This window comes from Moschus berezovskii, chromosome 10, assembly GCF_049115385.1.
Source record: "Moschus berezovskii isolate FMDL1 chromosome 10, NW_MosBer_1.0, whole genome shotgun sequence".
Lineage (NCBI taxonomy): Eukaryota > Metazoa > Chordata > Mammalia > Artiodactyla > Moschidae > Moschus > Moschus berezovskii.
Window position 1 is genome coordinate 45,192,533 of NC_142469.1, and position 26,414 is coordinate 45,218,946.

Genomic DNA, 26,414 nt, shown 5'->3' on the forward strand with positions numbered 1-26,414 from the left:
GCTTTTTTATTTCCTTGTATTAATATGTGCAAAGCATGGACTGGTGAGGACAGTACAAACGTGACTATATCAAGACCTTCCTAGGAATTTAGTTTGAGAGAAGAAATATAACATGCACACAAGCAATTATATTACAAGACAGGTGAGAGAGAATGTGATCATGGCAATGTGAGAGTACAGACCAAATGCTACTCAAGGTTAGAAGAGGTTCTGAGTGGGGGATTAGGGAAAGCTTCAGAGAGGTGCCATTTAGAATTTAAATAGAGATTTGAGAGATGAGGGTAACCTAATGGAGTGTTGGATGTGACATTTCTGCGGGGAGGAAGCACTTGAATTATCTCAGAAACAGTGTGTAGTTCTGTCAGATTCAAAAATGGATAAACTGAATTAGGGTAGTATGAAGTCAGACTAGGAAGATATGAGTTGGAGCCTGATTGAGGAAGGCCCTAAATATCAGGCTAGGGAGTTTATTTGTTTTTAAGTACCGAGAGTTTGTGAGCAACAGAATTAAGGTTTTTTTTTCCTTATTAAATTATTTTTCCCTATTAAAGAAGCCATCACTGATTATTATTACCTCATACATAGCATGGACTATACACACACACACACACACACATATACACAAGATATATATATTATTGAATTATAGTTGATTTGCAATGTTGTGTTAATTTCTGCTATACAACAAAGTGATTCAGCTACACATACACTTTTTTTAATATTATTTTTCTTTATGGTTTATCATAGGATATTGAATATGTTCCCTGTGCTATATAGTAGGACCTTATTGTTTATCTGTTTTACATAGAAAAACCCCAGCCTCCCATTCCATCCTTCTCCCAACCCTCTCCCCCTTGGCAACCACAAGTCTGTTCTGTATGTCTGTGAAACTGTTTTTGTTTCATCGTTAGGTTCATTTGTTTCATATTTTAGACTCTACATACAAGGGATATAATGCCGTATTTGTCTTTCTCGTTCTGACTTAATTTCACTTAGTATGATAGCCTCTAGTTGCATCCATGTTGCTGCAAATGGCATTGATTTTTCTTTTTTTATGACTGAGTGGTATTCCATTGTATATATGTACCACATCTTATTTATCTATTCATCTTGTCAGTGGACTTTTAGGTTGTTTCCATGTCTTGGCTGTTGTGAATAGTGCTGTGTGAACATGGGTGTGCATATATCTCTTTGAATTACAGTTTTGTCTGGATATATATCCAGACAAAACTATAATTTCCAGGAATTGGATTGCTGGATCATATGGTAACACTATTTTCAGTTGTTAAGGAGTCTCCGTACTGTTTTCCATAGTAGCTGCACCAACTTACATTCCCACCAACAGTGTATGAGGATTCCCTTTTCTCTGCATCCTCTTCAACATTTGTTATTTGTAGACTTTTTAATGATGGCCATTCTGACTGGTATGAGATGGTACCTCACTGTAATTTTGATTTGCATTTCTCTAATAATTAGTGATGTGAAGCATCTTTTCATGTGCCATTGTGCAGTTATTAGCATGGACACAATATTGAAGACGTGTTCTGAATGTGGTTCTGACCTAGTATAACATTTGTTTGTATTTTACCTGTACAGTCCCCTAGTGCCCCTGTTCCTTAAATAAGTAACTCTAACAAGATCTGAAGCTTCAAACCAGTAAGAATATAGTCTTTGATAGCCTCCTTAGTTCTTTCACTGATCATGAGGCGTGCTATCTGGACCACATTGTCATACTGTCATGGTTTTGCCAAAATATTTTCCAGAATAGATTTAAAACCATATGTTTACTTTATAGATACATTCTGCAGTGGATATAGAAATATAGAAATATGAATATGGTTAAAAGGGGTATGATGGAGACTTTTGAAAAACTGTTTTTTGTATGAGCTTAAGAGTAGAGTTGCAGTTTTAGTCAATGAGTTCAGTTCAGTCGCTTAGTTGTGTCCGACTCTTTGCGACCCCATGAATCACAGCACGCCAGGCCTCCCTGTCCATCACCAACTCCCGGAGTTAACTCAAACTCATGTCCACAGAGTCAGTGATGCCATCCAGCCATCTCATTCTCTGTCGTCCCTGTCTCCTCCCACCCCCAGTCCCTCCCAGCATCAGACTCTTTTCCAGTGAGTCAACTCGTCGCATGAGGTGGCCAAAGTTTTGGAGTTTCGGCTTTAGCATCGTCAATGAGTAGGTTTTTTAAATGCTTCATTTCCTATCACTGTGGGAAATTTGGGTTTACACTGTTAGTGACAACTGTTTCAGAGTGCATTCCATCTCTAAATTTTAATTGTGTGTGAGAAACAGGAAACACATACAATTAAAAGTGTTAAGAGTAAATATAAAATTGCAGTGTAATAGTATGTCTCAACAAATTAAAAAAGTAAATAAAAACCAGTGTTTTGGACTTTACACATAGAAGCACATCATCAATGAGGTTGATGTTTTTCATTGTGATTGATTGCATATCTGGAAAAATAATTATGTCATTTGGATCCTAGAATGTAATACAGAAATAGAGAATTTAAATAAAGCCATCAAAAGCGTTACTTACATTGAGAAATTGTTTTAATAGGAAAGGAGAAAAGGAGCTAAATGTATTCAACTTCGCAAAGAGACGGTAAAATAGAGACATAAGTCTATAAATATTTGGAAGTTGTAAACACCAAGGGAGGAAAGATGTATTTTAATTTTACAGCAGGATATAGCCAAGAGTAAGAAGATGAACTATAGGATGACTCATTTCTAGGACATTATTATTCTGGTAGGCTAGAAGAATGCCAGGATATAGTTTATCCCTTTTTCAAAATTATGAACTTCTTAAGAGCAAGAATCAGATCTCATTAATTTTTGTATTCCTAGTGTTGGCATAATGTTTGTACTCATAAGTTACTTGAATTTTAGCAAAGCATCTGGCAATTGCACATTATTCTTTAGCAAAGGTAGAGAAATGTGGGCTAAATGGTAGTGTTATTAAGTGGATTTATGGCTCCTTTGTTACAGAATCTTGCTATTGGATCAGTGGCATAAACTGAACTATAAGTTAAACTTTTTTCCCCTTCATATCTCTGTGCTTAGCAGATGATAAATGCTAGGTCTTTATTAAATGAAGGATTTGAATGAATGCTGTAGGGTTCTAACCCTAGCTCTGTCTTTTAAAAAATATTGTGGCAGTTCCATTGCAAAATTCAAACTTGAGTTTTATATGGTAATTATTGTTTACAATAGTGGGCTAATAGTGGGTCATTTAAAGTTCACAGTCACAAATAGCTAGCGTATGGTCTGTAAACATGGTACATGCAAGTTTTTGTGAGATCCAGTTGGAGAAAATAATTTTACATCCTGTAATCCTGGGTGTTCATTGGAAGGACTGATACTAAAGCTGAAACTCCAATACTTTGGCCACCTCATGCGACGAGTTGACTCACTGGAAAAGACTGTGATGCTGGGAAAGGTTGGGGGCGGGAGAAGGGGACGACAGAGAATGAGATGGCTGGATGGCATCACCGACTCTGTGGACATGGGTTTGAGTGAACTCCGGGAGTTGGTGATGGACAGGGAGGCCTGGCGTACTGTGATTCATGGGGTCGCGGAGAGTCGGACACGACTGAGTGACTGAACTGAACTGAATCTTTTGAGTTTTATTATTAACTAACATCTACTGAACAGTTTTGGATTGGTATAAAGTTACTTCTGTTTCAGATCTGGAAAGTGAAAGTATTACTCGCTCAGTCATGTCTGACTCTTTGTGACCCATGGACTGAAGCCCACCAGGCTCCTCTGTCGGTTAAATTCTCCAGGGAAGAATACTGGAGTGGGTTGCCATTCCCTTCTCCAGGGGATCTTCCTGACCCAGGGGTCAAACCTGGGTCTCCTGAATTGTGGGCAGCTTCTTTATCATCTGAACTACCAGTGGGCTCGGTTATAGCCCTAAAGTCTTAATTTATTCTATTAGAGTTTAATGATGATGATAATAATAGTAATAATAAAACTCGCCAATACTTAGATATAATTCAGTTGACTAAAAAAAATGAGGCACTAGACATTCTAGCTGCATATGACTCTGTCATATTAACTGACAAAACTACATAATTTTGGTTTGATGATACTTATTTTTCTTCCTTATGACACCCTGCTTATTCAAGCAGAATTCTTACTGGATTTTCAACAGCACTGTAGATTGTTTATGACATGTTGGCAATGTATATTTTAAGTGTGTATTAGTAACAAATTGGTCTCAAAAAATGTAGTATCTTCAAACAACATTTATTATCTCATAGATTCTATGGGTCAGGAAGCTTGGTGTGGCTTACTTGGATTCTCAGTTTCAAAGTCTCTTTGAAAGGTTACAGACAAGTCTTAATAGTTCACTCATGTGGTTTTTTGCAGGATTTGTTTCCTCACAGACTGATGGGTGGTAAAGGCCTTCTTTTGTTCCTTGTCACTTGAGCCTCTCCATAGAGCATCTAAAACGTGGCAGTTTTCTTTCCCATGAGGGTGAAAGAATGTTAGCAAGATGAAAGTCAGTTTTCTGTAAGTTAATCGTGAAAGTGACAGCTCATTACTTCTGCTGTATTCTGTTCATTACAAGTCACTAAGCATAGCCCATGTTGGGCTTCCCTAGTCGCTTGGTAGTAAAGAACCCACTTGGCAATGCAGGAGACATGGGTTCAATCCCTAGGTCGGGAAGATTCCCTGGAGGAGGAAATGACTACCTACTCCGGTATTCTTACCTGGGAAATCCCATGGACAGAGGAGTCTGACGGGCTACAGTCTGTGGGGTTGCAAAAGAGTCAGACATGACTTGGCAGCTGACAGGCATAGCCATATTCAACAGGAATAGCTACATAAGAGTGTGTGTACTGGGGGTGGGGATGATTGGAAACTATGTCTGAAACTGCCTACCATAGTCTGAGAGGCTTTTAAATGATGTTTGGATCCTGTTATTGTCCTTTTCATTTAGTTAAAATACAGTAAAGAAAATGCAAGAAGTTCCCTCCTTTCATATACAGCGTCTTCCATGTATAAAAGCTGCTTGTGTAGTTAAGAATTTCAGGATAGTTCTAGTTCTAAAGAGTAATGAAACATTATAAAGTACCAATTATTCCTTCCCTTTTCCATTCTTCAGTGATTTACTCCCAGAATTTGGTACATGTTCCTTACTTTCCCCTCCTCACCTCTCCCCTCACTTCTCCCCCCCCCCCGCCCCCCGCTATTAGATCACAAGTGTAATCCACGTAAACCTAGAGGGTGTGTTCAACTGAGATCCAGGATTTTTCACTTTGAATATACTGAGAGGTTCTTTCTTTGTTATGCAGTCTGAGGCATATTCTTATCACTAATATTTGTACTTATTATTATGTTTGTTTTTCTTTTTCACTCATTTATCTAAAGCAATAGCAAAAATACAAGGAAAAATTTAAATGACAAAAACATTGTTTTCCAAGGTTGCTAATGCTGTTGAGTTCTACCAACTAGCTGACAAGCAGTAAAAGGACAGCATGAAATATAGTCCTTTAGCCAAAAAGAGCATTTGAAGACTCTTTAGCAACATCATTATAGGAAAGTGCTATATATGAAATCAAAGATGGCTCTCTGTTTTCTACTCAACTGGAAAAAAAGTGCTGTGCTGTTCTTCTTTGTGAAAGTTTGATTAAAATATTAAATGCTTAGTTGTTGGAGAATTGTCTCGAAAATCTCTATGTGCCTCACAGCTTCTCTTTGTATCTTGTGTGACAAGGAGATGCATCAAAGTCTTTAATTTTGCCTGTGCTAAACAGGGCCCAGTAAGGCAAATGTTTATACTTCAAAGAAACCCTTAAAATCTTACTGTAGCCATCATTTCAGCATTTTTCAGGCATTTTGATAATGTTTTAGAATTTTAGCTTTGTTCTTATGGTATGGGAGCTTTGAGACCCTAGATTTTAAAAAAAATTTCTAAGATGGTTAATCTTGCTACTCAAGCCTTAGTTTATTCATTTGTAAAATGGCAGTGATAGGTGCTTTACATGGTTGTTGACTTTGTAGTGTTAGCTCTTGAGTTCCTGAGTTCCTCCTGATTTTCTGAAGAAGCTTCTTCTGTACATTCTTCTGAATATCATCAGCTATCCAGTATTGTCCTTGCTTTTAACTGCTTTCTTCTCTGGAATTCCTTTAGACTGATGCTCTTCCTAGCCCCTTCTGGTTTACAGAGTAGAGCCCTACTATAAATATGTGAAAAAAAAGTAGGCCATGTTTCATCTGGTTTATATTTAAATATTGCTAATATTTTTTGCCAAGTCTTGTATTTAAGAATACAAGAAACTTGCTTAAATGAGGTCAAAGTGTTTCACATAACTTTTCATTCAAACAATTCCATTTTAATCAAATGACTATTATTTTTCATTTGATTTATTAAGAATTGTGACAGAAAGTAGTATTTATTTTAATATGATTTAATCACCCTAATTTCTTTCAGAATACAGAGCTAACTAAATATGGCCTGTTTATTCTAACCTGTACTTTTAGGTGATTCTGGATAGTCACAGATCTTGTCAGCTGAAGATTCACACTAGGGCTTTTGTGGGTGACCTTTGGTTCCTGACTAGCTCCTTAGAGCTCGTCCTCCACGGTCAGTGGCTCAGCTGCTCCTGACGGCAGCCTGAAGGCCTTTGACTATGGTGATGTCATCTGTGTGCAGTGACTCCTGTCCTGCTCCCTCTGTGCAGCCCTTGTGAAGATAGGTAAGGGAATGTTTCTTACAGTACTCTGGAAACTGCCACATATACTTTACAAATGTAAGAAGGGATTATTGAAGTGTTGTCTAGAGGTGGGGCTGCAGTTCATTTTGGCATGTCAGTTTTTCCATCATCCATACCCATAGCCCAGTCACTGGAGTTTCCAGCAGAGTCCCGTACATCTATCTGTTGGTTTGAGTGAGAGTGTAATGCTCTACCATCTGTTGCACAGGTAGGTGATACATACTAAGAATCACACTTCTTAGAGGGTCAGCTTCAAAGGCCTGGTTTGACTCACAGGCCTTACAGGCCTCTTAAGCGTCAGCTCAGGGTCAGGGTTCTTTTGATGATCGCTGACTTTCAATATGGTTTTATTGCCTGCACTCACAAACACATGATATAGAAGGTTATTTGCCAAGTTAACTTCATAGTCCCTAAAAGGTTATATAGTCAAGATATATTCCACAGTGACAGCAATGGCATAAACTGGTTAGGAACCAGGGCATACAGAAGGAGCCCCAGTACTTTGAGTCCTATGTTTTAAACTGAAGAATTAATTCAGGCATACTATTTCATTAATTTTATTGAAGTATAACTTGTGTACAATAAAATGCACCCATTTTAATTACAAATTGATGAATAAGGACAAATATATATACTGCCACAGGCATTCTTTTTTTTATTATTTTTTTATTGAAGTAAAATTGACTTGCAACACTCCATTGGTTCTAGGTACACAGCATAATGATTTGATATTTCTGTATATCACAAAATGATCACAATAAGTCAATAGCAAATTTAGGGCGGTTTTCAAAGACCAAATTCACCATACAAAGTTATTATAAAATTGATGACTGTATTCGCCATGCTGTGCCTTTCATTCCCATAACTCATTTATTTTATAACTGCAAGTTTGTGCCTCTTAATCTCCCTCACCTATTTTACTCATCCCCTCCAACCCCTCCCCTCTGGCAACCACCCATTTGTTCTCTGTGTCTCTGAATTTGTTTCTGTTTTTTATGTTTGTTCATTTGTTTTGCATTTCATATTCCATATATAAATGAAATCATTTTGTATTTGTCTTTCTTTGACTTACTTCACTTAGCATAATACCTTCCAGGTCCATTGATATTGTTGGAAATGGAAGATTTTACTCTTTTTTGTGACTTGAGTAATAGTCCATGGTGTGTGTGTGTATACACTACATCTTCTTTATCTGTGTATCAGGGAACACTTAGGTTGCTTCTATATCTTGGCTATTATAAATAATGCTGCAGTGAACATAGGGGTGCATATATCTTTCTGAATTACTGTTTTTGTTTGTTTGTTTCTGAAAAATACCCAGAAATGGAACTGTTGGATTGTATGGTGGTTCTGTTTTTAAGAAATATGTATACTATTAAAAAAAATTATTTTTTTTTTGGGCCACATCAAGAGGTATGTGGAATCTTAGTTTCCCCTACCAGGGACTGAACCTGCATTCCCTGCATTGGAAGAGCAGAGTCTTAACGATTGGACTGCCAGGGAGGCTCCCACAAATTTTTATAATAATTTCTTACCCAATTTGTAAAGGACCCAGACTAATTCCAAGTTGCATGGCTGTTCACAAACCTTCTCCATTAGAAGACTGTCAGATACCAAGGAGGATTTCCCACGTGGTGCTAGTGGTAAACAACCTGCCTCCCAATGCAGGAGACGTCAGAGATGTAGGTTCAATCCCTGGGTCCAGAAGATTCCCCTGGAGGAGTGCATGCCAACCCACTCCAGTATTCCTGCCTGGAGAATCCCCTGGACAGAGGAACCTGACAGGCTGTAATCCATAGAGTTGCAAAGAGTCAGACACGATTGAAGTGACTTAGCACACATGCATGCAGATACCAAGGAAGGGCTTGATCATTTAGCTGTGAAAGATTTAAAGACCCAAGAGTGAGTGGGAACAACAGGGGTTAGCAAATGACATTTACGTCTTAAGTCAGTGGCAAATTCAGGGTAGCTCTCAAAGACCAAAGTAAACTAAGGGTTTTAGTTTAATAGAGCACAATAAACATTATGAAGAACTATTTACACCTGATATTATGCATTGAACAGACACAGATGCTCTCATTAGGTAGGTCATTTCCAAGCCTTCAGATCTTGACTTTGGTCAAGAGTAGACTCTTGAGAGGCAACTGAGATTATGCTTCCAAATAAAATTAAACTCAGTGCATTAGTTTCCTATTACTGCTGTAACAAATTGCCACAAATTTAGTGGCTTAAGACACACAAAGTATCTTAGAGTTAAGAAATCCAAAATGGGTCTCATTGAACTAATAATCAAGGTGTTGGCAAGGCTTTGTTTCTTTGTGGAGACCCTAGGGAAGAATCTGAAACCAGCAATGGCTGGTCGAGTCCTTTTCATTGCTTCACTCTGATGCTGATTCTTCCCTGCTTTCCACATTTAAGGATTATTGTGATTCCGTTGGGCTCACCTGAGCAACCTTATTCTGTTTGCTACCTTAATTTCCCTTTTGCCATGTGATATAGTTACAGGCTTCTGGAATTAAGACATGGACATCTTTGGGGGTGAGGGCAGGCTACCATTCTGCCCACCACAGGCAGTATCAGCTCACTTGGGGTGTTTCATCTAGAGCAAGGGTTCAACAGCTGCTGTCAGAACTGCCCCATGCAAAGGGCATCTTCACCTTCTGATTTGTGAGGATGAGCCAAGAACAAGGATCATTAATTTATTCATTCTTGCTACCTACCATGCAACTCTCACAAGTATTTGTTTTGGTCCTTGTGTTGTAGATGTGGGGAATACAGTTGTGTGCAAAATGAACAAGAAAGGTTCCTAAACTTGATATTAGACTAGGAGAGAAATAGACATTAAACAGTCACATGACTAAATATATGATAATTTGAAAAAACCTGTGGTGAGTTCATTAAAGGAAATGTTCAAGGTGCTTTGAGAGGATTTAAGGTGTTAACTGACCTAATCCAGGAGGTCAGAAAGTCTTCTTTGAAACTGGTATTTGAGCTGAGCTGGAAAGGATAAGGTAGTAGTGGGGAGTTGAGTGGTTGTGTGGCGTGTGCAGAAGCCCCTGACCACCACTGACATGCTATTTGAGCAGCGCTATAGGATGATTCGGGCTTGGGCTTCCCTGGTGGCTCAGATGGTAAAGAATCCACCTGCAATGCAGAAGACCTGGCTTTGATCCCTGAGTTGTGAAGATCCCCTGGAGAAAGGAATGGCAACCCACTCCAGTACTCTTGCCTGGAAAATCCCATGGGTGGAGGAGCCTGGTAGGATGCAGTCCATGGGATCGCTAACAGTTGGACACGACTAAGCAACTTCACTTTCAGTTTTCACTTTCATGCATTGGAGAAGGAAATGGCAACCCACTCCAGTGTTCTTGCCTGAAGAATCCCAGGGACGGCGGAGCCTGGTGGGCTGCCGTCTACTGGGTCGCACAGAGTCAGACACGATTGAAGTGACTTAGCAGCAGCAGCAGCATAGGATGATTCAGGGTTTCCCTGGTGGCTCAGATGGTAAAGAATCCACCTGCAATACAGAAGACTTGGCTTTGATCCCTGAGTTGGGAATATCCCCTGGAGAAGGGAATGGCAACCCACTCCAGTATTCTTACCTGGAGAATTCCATGGTCTGAGGAGCCTGGCAGGCTACAGTCCATGGGTTTTGAAAGAGTCGGACACAACTGAGCGACTAACACACACACACACATATACATACACATAGGATGATTCAGATCCCTTACTGGGAATGACAGTACCTTCATCAAGAGGGGATCTTGCATTTAAGGACTAATGGTTCATTTCACTGGAGATTACTTATGATGGTTATTTTGTGTGATTATATTTTTACCTAAATACCATCAGAGTAGCAGTTTTTTCTTAGTGAGCGCTGTAAGCCAGTTAAGTATTGTTCACTTGCCAAGTGTGCTTTTGTTCTCATAAGCTTGGCCTGGAGTGCACCACTGAGAGACTCGGGTTCTAATCCTGGGTCTGCCACTGTGTGTGGACAGTGAACTTAGTTGAGGTCGTAGGGTTTTTTTTTTTTTTGCATTTCTTCATGAGTAAACTGAGAGGGCTCAGCTTCTTAATTTCTGCCTCTGACATTCTTAATTTCTCACAGTGATAAGACTGAATTCTCTGATTTGAATATGAATGTCACAAATGTAAAAAGAAAACTACTTTCTACCAGTGTTGCTTTTCTCGGATGGATTGTACTAGTTAATAAATAGGATAGCATCTGAGTGTCTTTGTGGCTTTATTTCCTGGCCTTGCTGTCAATGTGGAATATATCTTGATTATATATTCACTGTTGGTGACCTTGAAGTTACTTAGGTAAATAGCCTTCTGGATACATGTGTTTGTCTTGCATTAAGCTTTTTATAAAGGCTGCTTTTTATTGGTTCTTGTTAGAGAAAAGAAAACCTTATCTCTGCTGTTCAGGCCTGTGACCACTCCTAAAAGGCAAAGACAAAGAAGTGCATTGTTCACTGTCTTGCAATGCTGGGTTGGCAGCTGTTTACCATGAATACCAAGGTTTATTTAACAAGGATGCCCATTACCTCTAAATCATTTTAAAGTAAAATGAAATTAATCATAGCATTTAATATTATAGACTGCTCCCATTTTAAGACAGCCTGCATCTTGTTATAAATACATAATTTCTAACTTGGAAGGAATTTTTGCTTAGAAGCAGCACTTTAAATAGTGGTTAGGTTCTCTTGAATACAAAGGCCTATCTAACCCACAATACACCCAAAGTATGACACTTACAGAATTATGGAACCTAATGCCTTTTTCCTGGGTTTCTGTGGGAGAAGTACCGGTTTTTAGACTTAGAATATTTGCTTTATAAACACATTTCGTCCTTCTAAGGTGTTCCAGACAGTAGGCTGGGCACTGGGAATACAGGCACAGATGAAATGCAATCCCTTTCCTAATGAATGTATGGGGGTGGGGGGAGATACACATAAATGGATAATCATAAAAGAAAGTTCTTTTAAAAAAGAAATTATAAGGTATATTCAGGGATCAACTATGTACAAGGTGCTGAGAGCACAGAAGAATACATAACCAGTTGGGATGGGGCTCTCCTGGAGGACTCACACCGAGCTGAATCTGAAACGATGAGTAGAAATTTATAAGAATGACTTGGCGGGGGGAAAGGGTGCGGAGAGCATTCCAGGCAGAGGGGACAGCATGAATAAGGGCATGGCGTAAGAAACTGTTAGTCATTCAGTCGTGTCTCTTTGTGACCCCATGGACTGGGGCCCGCCAGGCTTCTCCATCCATGGGATTTTCCAGGTAGGAAGACTGGAGTGGGTTGCTATTTCCTTCTCCAGGGGTAAGAAACTGGGAGCACTTTAATATTACTGATGCAAAACAAGAAGTAGTGAAAGAGGAGGAAGGAGAGAGAAGTGGGCACCAGATTACAGTAGACTTTAAAAAAAAATTTTTTTTTAGGCTGTGCTGGGTTTTCATTGCTGCACGGGCTTTTCTCTAGCTTGGGGGAGAGAAACTACTTTCTAGTTGTCGTCCACAGGCTTCTCATCTCCATGGCGTCTTTTGTTGTGGAGCATGGGCCCTAGGGGGCAACATAGGTAGCGCCAGTGGTCAAGAGCCCACCTGCCAGGAAGCGGTCAGGAAGATCCCCTGGAGGAGGGCATGGCAACCCACTCCAGTATTCTTGCCTGGAGAATCCCATGGACAGAGGAACGTGGCGGGCTACAGTTCATGGAGTCACAAAGAGTCAGACACAACTGAAGCAACTTAGCACGCACACGTGCACACACAGGTTCTAGGTGCCAGGGCTTCAGTAGTTGTGGTTCCTGGGCTCTAGAGCACAGCCGCAGCAGTTATGGTGCACAGGCTTAGTTGCTCTGGGGCATGCAGGGTCTTCCCAGATCAGGGATTGAACCTGTGTCTCCTGTTTTAGCAGGCAGGTTCTTTACCACCAATAGAGAAGAGAAGTAAGTGCATGAAGGACAGATGTTGTGGTTTAGTCGCTAATTCGTGTCTGAGTCTTTGCTACCCCATGGACTGTAGGCCACTCTGACCATGGGATTTCCCAGGCAAGAATACTGGAGTGGGTTGCCATTTCCTTCTTCAGGGAATCTTCCCAACCCAGGGATCGAATCTGGGTCTCCTGTATTGCAGGCAGATTGGGGATGCTAATAATAGATGATGTGTGTGTGCTCAGTCCTGTCCAACTCTTTGCGACCTCATGGACTGTAGCCCACCAGGCTCCTCTATCCATGGGATTTTCCAGACAGGAATACTGGAGCAGGTTGTCATTTGCTTCCCAAGGGGATCTTCCTGACCCAGGGATCTAACCTACATCTCCTGCGTTGCAGGTGGATTCTTTACCACTGAGCCACCAGGGAAGCCCAGAGAGGAGGAGAGATAGTAGATAAATCTTTAGGAGGTAAGATAATCAAACCTGAGGACTGATTAGATTTGAGGAATAAAGGACAGGTGCTCAGACTTCTGTTTTTGATGACTGAGTGACTGAGAAGGGGATACCATCAGAGAGGTAGGGGAAATTCAGTTTGAACACGTTGAATTTGAGATGATTGTGAAGATGACCAGCATACAGCTGACGTATCTCTAGATATATTGGGACTTAGAGGAATAGATTTTGGAATCATTGGCAGTGAGTGATTATTGAAACCCTGGGATAAATTAGGACTTAAAGAAAAAGTATGTGCAGAAGTGAGCTTGGCATATAGGGTAAGTGTTTATTCTAGTTTCTTTTAAAATGTAGAACTTGCCTATCAAGGACCATGATTAATGATTACTAACCATTGTCAATTTTCACTCATTCATTTATTTGTTCATTCATCCAGCAAATCAACAGATACATAAAGTGGTGACAGAAATATCTTCCCTGCTTTTTAGGAGGTTGCAGTCATAATAATCAGATACTTTATATTTTTAAAACAATTACTGTCAGGTTATTTTAAAGGGTAAATGTATGATAAGACTGATGCTACTAGCAATTGAGTGTTGTATTTCAGAAAAAAAGCATGTTTCTTTAGTTATTTGCCCTGTTTGTTACAACCCAGAATCTTATTTGTTCAAGGTGAACAATGGAGAACAGTGTAAACAAAGGAATATAAACTGAGGATTTTCTCCTGGGAATGTACTTCTGTATCAGATGTGACGAGACTTGCGCCACTTCTGTATTAAAAGAATAGTTGTAGCCACTAATATTAGGCTAGCACTGTTCATTGTTCAGAAACTAGTCTGATTGATATCTGATTGGTTTTTTCCTGTCATTCAAGATCATAGACAATTGTGTTTGTGTTTTTCTGTCTTCTTTATTGGTGCTGATGAGAGTCATCTTGTGGGTTTCATATTTTTGTTCAAAATGTCCTGGGGCAGGGAGTGTAAAGCAAATGTAATAGGATAAATTGTACATTGTTAGGCTCTTCTATTTATGATGTGCCAATTAACTGAAGTAAATTTAACCCTGTGAAAAACAGTTGATTCTGTAAAAGGAAAAAGCATATCTAAGGTACACGTAAAACATCATGAATGTACATTCAACAATTAACTGAATTCTTATAAAATGCAGATATTTCGAGAATAACTTCTGAGTAATCATATGGTTTATCTCATTATTTCCCTGACTTTTGCCTTTTAAATACAATTTAACTAAAATGAACCCTGCAGCCTTGATTTGTCTATCCAATTTTATTGCTGATAAGTTAAATATGAGGTTTCCAACTCCTGCCATTTCTACTGTTTCTATGGTAACTGAAGTGTGCAAACCCAGCAGTATCACTTTCTTTCACAGCTGGCATTTTGTGTTCACAGTAAGAAGAGGGGTTTTAGTACAGCATCGTCTGTGTTAATTGGGATGTAACTAGGTCAGAATCGTTTTGGTATCCTCTTTCCATTCTTTCAGGTTTATGTGTGGGTGTATGTGCATGAGCTGCAGTTTCCTTTGTTTTTTTAATAGCATATATCTTCAGTTAATTAATCACTGTCAAAGTTAGTCTTTTGAAAATTCAGCATAATGTCTGTAAACACACCTGAGTGTGGAATCCTGAGGGTTAGATGGAGTTGTTCCGAGACTTGCCCCCAGCCCTGTATTTTTTGAGTAATTCTCCTAAAAAAAAAAAGAAAAAACAGGGAAAGTGATGTGAAAATGTTTTGAAAAGTTAAAAACATCTTATTTTTATTTTATTTATTTTCTTTTCCATTATGATTTATGACAGGATATTGAAGATAGTTCCCTAAGTTAAATGCATTTTCATGGGTGATCACGTTATTTTGTTATTTTGAAATATCAAATATCTTATGACCTTAACAATTATTTACGTATTCTGAAGGGGATAGTTAATCCCAGTTAAGAGGTGTGCATTTCAAAATGATTCCCTCTGCGATTCCAGATTTTAACTTGACTACAGGAGCCCTTCTCTGTGGATACTGCACAAACTCGGGGTTTCTTTCTCAGCCTGTACAGAAGAGCTGACAGTCACTGCTCTCCTAAACCATGTCACCACCTCTGCGCTCATCTTAGGCTCTGTCTACATGGAGATCCCACACTTAGAGCTTCCCTGGGCTTCCAACAGACATAAGTATTCTCTACTGACTTCAGAACTCGCTAGATCCTTGTCTCTCTCTCTATCCTCATTCCACTGTGCTGCTCCTGTTCGTGTTCTCTGTTTCCATGTAGCACAACTACAGGAACTTCTCACCAGAGTTAGCTAACAGTGATCAAGGCTGGCTTCCTGCTTTTCTCCCATGCAGCAGCTCATAATCTACTTTCATTTCATCTTTCTTTTTTTTATTTGACTGCACCGCAGGGCATGTGGGATCTTAGTTCTCTCATGAGGGATTGAACCCATGTCCCCTGCAGTACCTAGTCTTAACCACTGGATCACCAGGGAAGTCCCTGTTTTCATTTCTTATGTGAAACAATTTTTGTTCCTTTGTCATATACTTTGTATTTTTATCTTACATCTTTATTTTTTTTTAAAGGATTTAAGCTCAAATTTTAGGAAATGCAAATAATGTAACAAATGGTACATAAGATGGTTAACTTGATACTTTTACAATTTTAAAAACTGTTATATTCCAAAGATTGCCATTCTCACTAAGGCCTTGAAAAATCTACTCTAAATCTCCCTTTACTGGGCATTCCACACTTTCACTACTGAGGGTCCAGATTCAATCCCTGGTTAGGGAACTAAGGTCCTGCATGCCACAGAGCATGGCAAAAAAAACCAAAAACCTAAATTTGCCTTTGCCTGTTCCCACTTATTTGGGTCTCATTTACTGCAGCTAGCTTCTGAAAATGCATATAAATTATTTTTTCTAAGTCACCAATGACCTTCTGATTGTCTCAAAGTTGCCCCTTCTCAGCTTGCATTCTGCTGTTCCTGAAGACCACCTTTTCCTTTTTAAACTGTTAGCTTCTAGAAGCCTATGCTACCTATGTTTACTTACCTTGGCTACTCCTTCACTAGTTCTTTTATTGGCTCTTGTTCTTCTACTCTTTATTCCTCTCAGCATTATTTTTTTTCTTATATTATTAAAAATACTACTACTATAATTACAAACAATACCAAAACATACAAAGTCAAACATTATGGAAATATATAATGTAGTAGAAAATGATAATCTCTCCAAACCTTGCCATCAGAGATTGAACAGGACACACATATATCAGTTCAGCTGCTCAGTAGTGTCTGACTCTTTGCAACCCCACGGACTGCAGCACGTCAGGCTTCCCTGTCCATCACCAACTCCCAGAGTTTACTCATACTCATGTCCATTGAGTTGGTGATACCATCCAACTATCTCATCCTCTATCATCCCCTTCTCCTCCCACTTTCAGTCTTTCCCAGCATCATGGTCTTTTCAAATGAGTCAGTTCGTCGCATCAAGTGGCCAAAGTATTGGAGTTTCAGCTTCAGCATCAGTCCTTACAATGAATGTTCAGGGTTGATTTCCTTTAGGATGGACTGGTTGGATCTTCTTGCAGTCCAAGAGATTCTCAAGCGTCTCCTCCAACACCACAGTTCAAAAGCATCAGTTCTTCGGTGCTCAGCTTTCTTTATGGTGCAACTCTCACATCCATACATGACTACTGGAAAAACCATAGCTTTGACTAGACAGACCTTTGCTGACAAAGTAATGTCTCTGCTTTTTAATACGCTGTCTAACTTGGTCATAACTTTTCTTCCAAGGAGTAAGCGTCTTTTAATTTCATGGCTGCAATCAGCATCCACAGTGATTTTTGAGCCCAAAAAATAAAATCTGACACTGTTTCCACTGGTTTTCCATCTATTTCCCATGAAGTGATGGGACCAGATGCCATGATGTTAGTGTTCTGAATGTTGAGTTTTAAGCCAACTTTTTCACTCTCCTCTTTCACTTTCGTCAAGAGACTCTTTAGTTCTTCTTCACTTTCTGCCATTAGGGTGGTGTCATCTGCATATTTGACGTTATTGATATTTCTCCCGGCAATCTTGATTCCAGATTGTTCTTCATCCAGCCCAGCGTTTCTCATGATGTACTCAGCATATAAGTTAAATAAGCAGGGTAACAATATACAGCCTTGATGTAGTTCTTTCCCAATTTGGAACCAGTCTGTTGTTCCATGTCCAGTTCTAACTGTTGCTTCCTGAACCACATACAGATTTCTCAAGAGGCAGGTCAGGTGGTCTGGGATTCCCATCTCTTTCAGAATGTTCCACAGTTTATTATGATCCACACAGTCAAAGGCTTTGGCTTCGTCAATAAAGCAGAAATAGATGTTTTTCTGGAACTCTCTTGCTTTTTTGATGATCTAGTAGATGTTGGCAATTTGATCTCTGGTTCCTCTGCCTTTTCTAAAACCAGCTTGAACATCTGGAAGTTCATGGTTCACATACTGTTGAAGCCTGGTTTGGAGAATTTTAAGCATTACTAGTGTGTGAGATCGGAGAAGGCAATGGCAAGCCACTCCAGTACTCTTGCCTAGAAAATCCCATGGACGGAGGAGCCTGGTAGGCTGCAGTCCATGTGGTCACTAAGAGTCAGGCACGACTGAGTGACTTCACTTTTCACTTTCACACATTGGAGAAGGAAATGGCAACCCACTCCAGTGTTCTTGCCTGGAGAATCCCAGGGATGGGTGAGCCTAGTGGGCTGCCATCTGTGGGGTCGCACAGAGTCAGACATGACTGAAGCGACTTAGCAGCAGCAGCAGCAGTGTGTGAGATGAGTGAGTTTGTGCAGTAGTTTGAGCATTCTTTGGCATTGCCTTTCTTTGGGATTGGAATGAAAACTGACCTTTTCCAGTCCTGTGGCCTCAAATTTCCAAGTTTGCTGGCATATTGAGTGCAGTACTTCCACAGCATCACCTTTTAGGATTTGAAATAGCTCAACTGGAATTCCATCACCTCCACTAGCTTTGTTCATAGTGATGCTTCCTAAGGCCCACTTGACTTCACATTCTAGGATGTCTGGCTCTAGGTGAGTGATCACACCATCGTGATTATCTGGGTCATGAAGATCTTTTTTGTATAGTTCTTCTGTGTATTCTTGCCTCCTCTTCTTAATATCTTCTGCTTCTGTTAGGTCCATAAAATTTCTGTCCTTTATTGTGCCCATCTCTGCATGAAATCTTCCCTTGGTATCTCTAATTTTCTTGAAGAGATCTCTAGTCTTTCCCATTCTATTGTTTTCCTCTATTTCTTGGCATCAATCACCGAGGAAGGCTTTCTTATCTCTCCTTGCTATTCTTTGGAACTCTGCATTTGAATGGGTATATCTTTCCTTTTCTCCTTTGCTTTTTGCTTCCTGTCTTTTCACAGGTATTTGTAAGGCCTCCTCAGACAGCCATTTTTCTTTTTTGCATTTCTTTTTCTTGGGGATGGTCTTGATCCCTGCCTCTTTGTCACGAACCTCCATCCATAGTTCTTCAGGCACTCTATCAAATCTAATCCCTTGAATCTATTTCTCACTTCCACTGTATAATTTTAAGGGATTTGATTTAGGTCATACCTGAATGGTCTAGTGGTTTTCCCTACTTTCTTCAGTTCAGTTCAGTTGCTCAGTCATGTCTGACTCTTTGCAACCCCATGGACTGCAGCATGCCAGGGCTCCGTGTCCATCGTCAACTCCTGGAGTTTACTCAAACTCATGTCCATTGCGTCAGTGATGCCATCTAATCATCTCATCCTCTGTTGGTCCCTTCTCCTCCCACCTTCAATCCTTCCTAGCATCATGATTTTTTCAAATGAGTCAGCTCTTCACATCAGGTGGCCAAAGTATTGGAGTTAGTTTCAGCTTCAGCATCAGTCCTTCAAATGAATATTCAGGACTGATTGCCTTTAGGATGGACTGGTTGTATCTCCTTTCAGTCCAAGGGACTGTCCTCCAACACCACAGTTCAAAAGTGTCAATTCTTTGGCACTCAGCTTTCTTTATAGTCCGACTCTCACATCCTTACATGACTACTGGAAAAACCACAGCTTTAACTATTTAAGTTTGAATTTGGCAATAAGGAGTTCATGATCTGAGCCACAGTCAGCTCCAAATGTTGTTTTTGCTGACTATAGAGCTTCTCCATTTCTGGCTACAAAGAATATAATCAATCTGATTTCAGTATTGACCATCTGGTGATGTCCAGATGTGAGGAGTCTTCTCTTCTGTTACTGGAATAGAGTGCTATGCCCGTGCGTTCTCTTGGCAAAACTCTATTAGCCTTTGCACTGTTTCATTCTGTACTTCAAGGCCAAATTTGCCTGTTACTCCAGATGTTTCTTGACGTCCTACTTTTGCATTCCAGTCCCCTATAATGAAAAGGACCTCTTTTTTGGGCATTAGCTCTAGAAGCTCTTGTAGGTCTTCATAGAACCGTTCAGCTTCTTCAGCATTACTAGTCAGGGCATAGACTTGGATTACTATGATATTGAATGGTTTGCCTTGGAAATGAATAGAGATCATTCTGTCATTTTTGAGATTGCATCCAAGTACTGCATTTCAGATTCTTGCTGACTATAATGGCTACTTCATTTCTTCTAAGGGATTCTTGTCCACAGTAGTAGATATAATGGTCATTTGAGTTAAATTCACCCATTCCAGTTTTTAGTTCACTGATTCCTAAAATGTTGACATTCACTCTTGCCATCTCCTGTTTGACCACTTCTAATTTGCCTTGATTCATGGACCTAACATTCCAGGTTCCTATGCAGTATTGCTCTTTACACACACACACACACACACACATATAACAAATCATGCCATTTGTAAAAATTATGGACAAGACAGAAAGATAACAAAATAATGCTAATTCTAGTTATGTAAAACCTAGTCTTTCCAAGTCCCCACATTGTGATGGGCAGCTCTCTCTTTAACCTTTGCCTTACCCCTCCTCTGCTTCTCTTCTCACATTGACTCCAACCACATTGACCCTTCTGCTTTTTCTCCAGTTAGCCAGCCTGCCAGCTCACCATGTTTTTCCTAACTGCTCCAAACAACCATGACCTTGGCCTACTGCTAATCTTATGGCAGCCCTCATAACTTTCAGAGCATAGGCCAGACATGCTCAAGAACCTATCCAATTCTGGTACCCAAATGACTTGTGCCAAAAGCAGAACCATTGGAAAGAGCAAGCCAGCTCTCTCTTGGGTTTCCTTCTCTTTAGAATCATCAGTGCCTTTTCACTCTATTCTGCCCAGTACCCACTGTCCTCCCTGGTGTGTCTCCAGTTCACCTGTCTTCAGGCATTGAACTGCTCTTCCCTTATTACTGCACTTCTGTCAGGTCTTATCCCAAATGTGACCTTCTCATGGAAGTATTGTCTAAGTAATTTAAAAGAATGCTTCAGTTCAGTTTAGTTCACTCGCTCAGTCGTGTCCGACTCTTTGCGACCCCGTGAATCACAGCACGCCAGGCCTCCCTGTCCATCACCAACTCCCAGAGTTCACTCAAACTCATGTCCATCGAGTCGGTGATGCCATCCAGCCATCTCATACTCTGTCGTCCCCTTCTCCTCCCGCCTCCAATCCTTCCCAGCATCAGAGTCTTTTCCAGTGAGTCAGCTCGTCACATGAGGTGGCCAAAGTATTGGAGTTTCAGCTTTAGCATATTATCTTAGTGTACAATAAACACAAAACGAATATTTGATATGTTTGTATGTCCCTTACAAGGCATAAGAGTGGAGAGCCTATCACTTAACCCAGTAATTGAAACATTACCAAAAGCTTGTTTCAGTTTTATCTTTACCTCCTTACCTTGTCCTCCTGCTTCCTCCCAAGAGGTAACAAACATCCTGAATTTTGAACCTATTATTCACCCCTTCAAAAGTAATAGGTTTATCACATTTGTATATATGCCTAGACAGTACAGTTTTAAGCTATTTTTTAGCTTTGCTTGGTTTTAAGTTTTATGAAAATGGCATCCTGCTGTATATAGTCTTCTGAAATGTGCTTTTTTTCCCCTCAACATAGTGCTTCCAAGATTTTGAACATTTTTTACCTTTATTTGTAATTCAGTGATTTTCACTGCTATTTTTAAAATTCATTGTGTGATTCTATCACATTTAATTTCTCCATTTTCCTATTAGCTAGAAATTTGGGTTGTGTCCAGATTTTTTTCCTTTTTTTGGGATTACAAAATGTGCTATGGATATTCTTTAGTGTATCTAAAAAGGGAATTACTCAGTTGAAGGGTATGCAGTTGTTCAGTTTTGCAAGATGATGCCAAATTGTTTTCCAAAGAAGTTGTTCCAGTTTATTCTCCCACCAGCAGTGTACTGGAATTTCCCCTGACCTATTTCCTACTCTACTGTTCTTAATTGTTAACCAGTCTACTAGGTATAATAAAATGGTATCTCAATGGGATTTTCATTTGCATTTCCCCCATTATTGATGTGGTGTGGCATCTTTTCATATGCTTAGTGGTTAAACTGTTTTCTTCTTTTTTAAAATCCCTGTGCAGACATTTTCTCCATTTTTCTGTTAGGTTGTTTTTCATCTTGATTTGTAGAAGTTCTTTATTCTGGATACTAAACCTTTGTGGCTGATCTGTGTTGCAAATAGTTCTGCCTGTTTGTCTTTTTATTTTCCTGATCTTTGATGATTGGAAGTTGCTTTAATTGTCAAGTTTATCAGTCCTTCCTTTTATGGTTATTCTTTGTATCTTGTGTAAGAAATTCTTCCCTACTTTAGGGTCAGAAAGATACACTCCAGTTTTTTATTTCCTTCAGTTTTAAAGTTTTATTTTTCACATTTAATTCCTCAGTCCTCCTGAAATTACTGTATATATGGTATGAGGTGAGGATTTGTTGTACTTATTTTTTCCCCATTTGGATAACTTGCTATGCCAGCACTGTTTATTGATTAATTTTTCCATTCTCCACTGATCTGAGGTTCTTCTCTCAGTTCTCCATTATCTCCCATTGCTCAATTTATCTATCTCTGTACTAGTCCCATACTGTCTTAATTACGATAGCTTTAAAATAAATCATGAGCCAGATTCTTCTCTTCATCCCCTCCTCCTAATACCTTGTGAATCTCTTGGCTATTCTTAGCTGTTTGCTCTTCCACATACATTTTAAAATCAGCCTTTCAAGTTCCGCAAGGAAACTCTGATGGAATTTTGATGGAAATTGCATTGAATATATAGATAAGTAGGGGGAGAATTGATGTCTTTACTATATATTGAGTCTTCTGATGTATAAACATGAGCTCTTAATTTATTTAGAACTTCTTAATATCATTTAAGATAAGGTTTCAAGGTGTTCTGTATAAAAATCTTGTAAATCATTTGATGTATTTATTCCTAGGCATCTTAGAGGTTTTTGTTTTGTTTTTGCTATAGAAATGCTGCTTCTGAAAAACTGTATCTCCTAGCTTTTTTTTCGTGATATATAGAAGTACAGTTGACTTGTTCATACTGTTCAAGTAGCCATACCTCCTGTTAAACTCTTTTACTATTGCTAATAATTTGTCTGTAAATACTTTGGGCTTTCTATGTAGATAATTATATCACCTGAAAATAACAGTAGTTTTGTTTCTGCCTTTCTAGTGCATATGTCTTTAATTATTGTCTTATAGTACTGGACTTATGGTGATTCAAAAAAAGCTGAAAGTAAAAGGCTATTAAAAGATATAGCACGCAAACTGCTAAAAGAATCAACCACAGTAGTGTTATACAAAATAGCTTTTAAGACAAGAGCATTATTAAGAGTGGGCTTCCCTGGTGGCTCAGCTGGTAAAGAATCTGCCTGCAATGTGGGAGACCCAGGTTCGATCCCTGGGTTGGGAAGATCCTCTGGAGAAGGGAATGGCAACCCACTCCAGTATTCTTGCTGGAGAATTCCGTGGACAGAAGTCAGCCATAATACTAGATGCAGAAATCTCTTGTATTCTCCTTATTATTTTTCCACAGTACTGATCAATACTGATATATTGTATATTTGTTATTACCCTTTTTTTCCCACTGGAATATAAGCTCATGAGGTTAAGGATTTTGCCTGGTTTTGTTTAGTATGATATCTCTAGGATCTAAATTACTGCTAGATGCTCAGTCAGTATCTGTTGAACGAGTGACTATGGAGGGTAGAGAAAGTGGTGCAAAAAAAGCAATGCCAAATCTTGAACTTTTACCTTGAAATGCTCTTATATGTTCCCCCATGACCATTGTCACAAGTTAACTTTTCCCTAGACTGTTGCAGTCCACTTTCAACTGACTTCTGTCTTTACTTTGTAAAGACAGAAGCCTGTCTTTTCCAGTTCATCCTTCATAAAACTACCAGAGGTTTTTTTTTCCTAAATATTGATCTGAATATCTCAGTGTCTTGTCTTGGCTCAGCCTATAGAATAAATTGTAGTTTCTCTAATGTGACATTTAATTCCCAACATAGTTCCTAGCCTTATTTCTTCACTGAACTTTCTATGCTTTAGTCACATCATAACACTTCTAGGCTCTTCAGCATGCCATGTCTGTGGGTTTTCTTTGTGACTGTGCTCATAACTTTTAGGGTTCTCTGAGCCTGAAAAGTCATTCTTTTGTTTATGCTTATCAAAATCTTAGTCATTCTTAAATCCATCTAAAGTCATTTCCTTCCTAAAGACTACCCTGATATTCACTGAGAAGAATCATCTAATCCCAGCAATTTCTTTTCCTGTTTTGGTACTTTCTGTAATCTGCCTTGTACTCTATAAAGTTCTCTCTCTTTCCCTACTAGATATTAAGCTCTTTGAAGATAAGGCTTCATGTTTTATTTTTCTTTGTTTCCTGAAAGTCTGCAATATAGTGTTTTATACATAATGGAGCTTTGATAAATAGTTGTCAAAACTAATTTTGAAGGTTTGTTTTTTGTCTGATGCTGTTTTTCTCTTTCTGCTATAGTAATCGTGTCTCATGTCTTCAATTATCACACTCCAGTGACAATAAACTTCAAATCTGAATCTTCCTATTTCCACTGTCTTGACTAGTGTGACCAGGCCTCTCACACAACTCCGTGTGTCATCTTCTCTTTCTTGATTCCCCTCCCAAATCAGTACCTCTCATAAATTTTCTATCACAAAGACACCATTCTTCCAGTCACATTAACTCAAAACCTTGGTGAAATCTTTATCACCCTTTGTCTTAATCTTCTGCCTTCAACTAGTCAGTAAGTCTTGTTAATTTCTCCTTTAAAATGTTCCTCAGCTCCATAACTCCGTCTTCATTTCAGCTGAGAAGTCCTTGCATGGAGCCCTTATGACCCATACCCAGTTCTGATACCTCCCCCTTTCCTGTGCTTCCCTGATAGCTCAGTTGGTAAAGAATCCACCTGCAATGCAGGAGACCTGGGTTCGATCCCTAGGTTGGAAAGATCCCCTGGAGAAGGGAAAGGCTACCCACTCCAGGATTCTGGCCTGGAGAATTCCATGGACTGTATAGTCCATGGGGTCACAAAGAGTCGGACATGACTGAGCAACTTTCACTCACACTTCATGTAATCTCGCTGCCTGTAATATAAAGATCAGATTTCTTCACCTGGCGTTCAAGACAATGCAGGGTCTAGGTTCACTCTGCTGCCTACAACATTCGTCAAGTCAGACTTCTTGCTTTCTCCTAAGCTCTGTCATTACCTTTCATGTGCTGTGCCATGCTAGCTCCTATTCATTTTTTAGGATCTGGATAATGGACATCACCCCTGCCCCCCACCTTCAGTGAACATTTCCCTTAACAATGGAAACTCTAATCATTTCCTCCCTGTTAATTTTTATTTTTAGTGCTTATTGTTTTCATTTAGACTTTAAAAAGAGCCAGCAAATTGGAAGAGATCTTAAAAGTAATCTAGTTTAACCTCTAACCCAAGACTCGGTCTTCTTCATAAATGATAATTAGCATTAGCTTCTAGTATTACACAAAGCTTGTGATATTTCTTTCTATTTATATAGTGAACATCTGGAAGTTAGGAATTTGGTTTCCTGTGCTTTTATTTTTCCTTTTAATTCTTAGTATGGTTCACTGTCCTGGAAGACACTAAAAATACATTCATTGATTGAATAAATGAATCATAAATTTTCTCTTCAGAGAATTTACAGAGGAAACTAACTTGCCCAAAAGGCTCTCTGCCTTCAACTAGTCACAAAATCCTGTTAATTTCTCCTTTAAAATGTTACTCAAATGTCTACAAATAAGAATGACTTTTAAAAAAAGTCTTAAAAGATGGTGGATACATTTTCAGCCTACCTTTTTCTTTATATGGCTCTGTATTAGCCTTGACTTTTATTTTCCTCCTTCTTGAGATTATACTTGGAATTTCACTTTTGCATGAACCATAAGGTGTATGAATTTTAATGGAATCTGTTGAATGTTGATCATGTTTTCCTACAGTAGTTTAGAACTATTTAGCAAGAAATATTCCACTTGACTCATTTAAATGAAGGTAATTATCTTGTGGCTGGGAATTTATATAAAAATTTTCAACCACAAAAGCCCTTTGTTGTGGGCAATAATAGAACAGCTTATAATTTGTACAGGTTTAAAAATTACTACTAGTCATTACTTCTGAGGGGTAAATAGAAATGATAGCTTTAATTCCTTTGTGATTATTTGTATGATATAATTTTGAAAATAAGATGTTTCTATAGCAGGGATGTTTTTGGAAAGTTAGTGCTAACTTCAAGTATGTCAAATGCTTAATGTAGAGGGTACCTGCTATTCAATTATAGTTTTGATGAAAATCCAAAAGTGACATTTTCATATTATAAGAACTTTTTTCCATTTTAGAGCATGTCAAAAGAATATAGTAATTTGAATGCTCTATTTTTATTTCTAGAAACCAGCAAATATCCTAGTAATGGGAGAAGGTCCTGAGAGGGGGAGAGTCAAAATAGGTAGGTAATTATTTCTAAAATACCTTATTAAGAAACTAAAGTGACTGCAAAGATGGTTTCCCTTTTTAATACTCTTATTTAAGTAATTTTAAAATTAATTCCTCATAATATTCATAGACAAGATGTTGGGAAATGTAGATAGTTTATAAAATCCCTCAGATTTATTCCCAAACTAAGGTTCTATAATTCTAAGTCAACCTAAAATTCATTCCCATACAATACTCTAAACGTGTTTATGCTACTATTACTGTACTGGTACTATTATAGTCACCCTAAACATAATCCCTTGAATCTTACTTTTGTCTCAGCTTTACCAAATGTTTCCCTGAATCCATCCTTCCCACTCTGACCCTGATTT

At 38.9% G+C, this 26,414-nt stretch overlaps 1 protein-coding gene across 6 annotated transcripts in view; it reads left to right on the forward strand.

Annotated features, from left to right (window-relative positions):
* The window catches only part of CDK19 (cyclin dependent kinase 19), a 177,833-nt gene that overhangs the window by 125,576 nt on the left and 25,843 nt on the right, over positions 1-26,414 (forward strand). For all 6 annotated transcript variants that reach the window (XM_055433865.2, XM_088840629.1, XM_055433868.2 and 3 more), the window contains one exon: positions 25,999-26,056. In XM_055433865.2, coding sequence (XP_055289840.2) covers positions 25,999-26,056 — 58 coding nt within the window. The remainder of the gene's footprint in view (positions 1-25,998; positions 26,057-26,414) is intronic.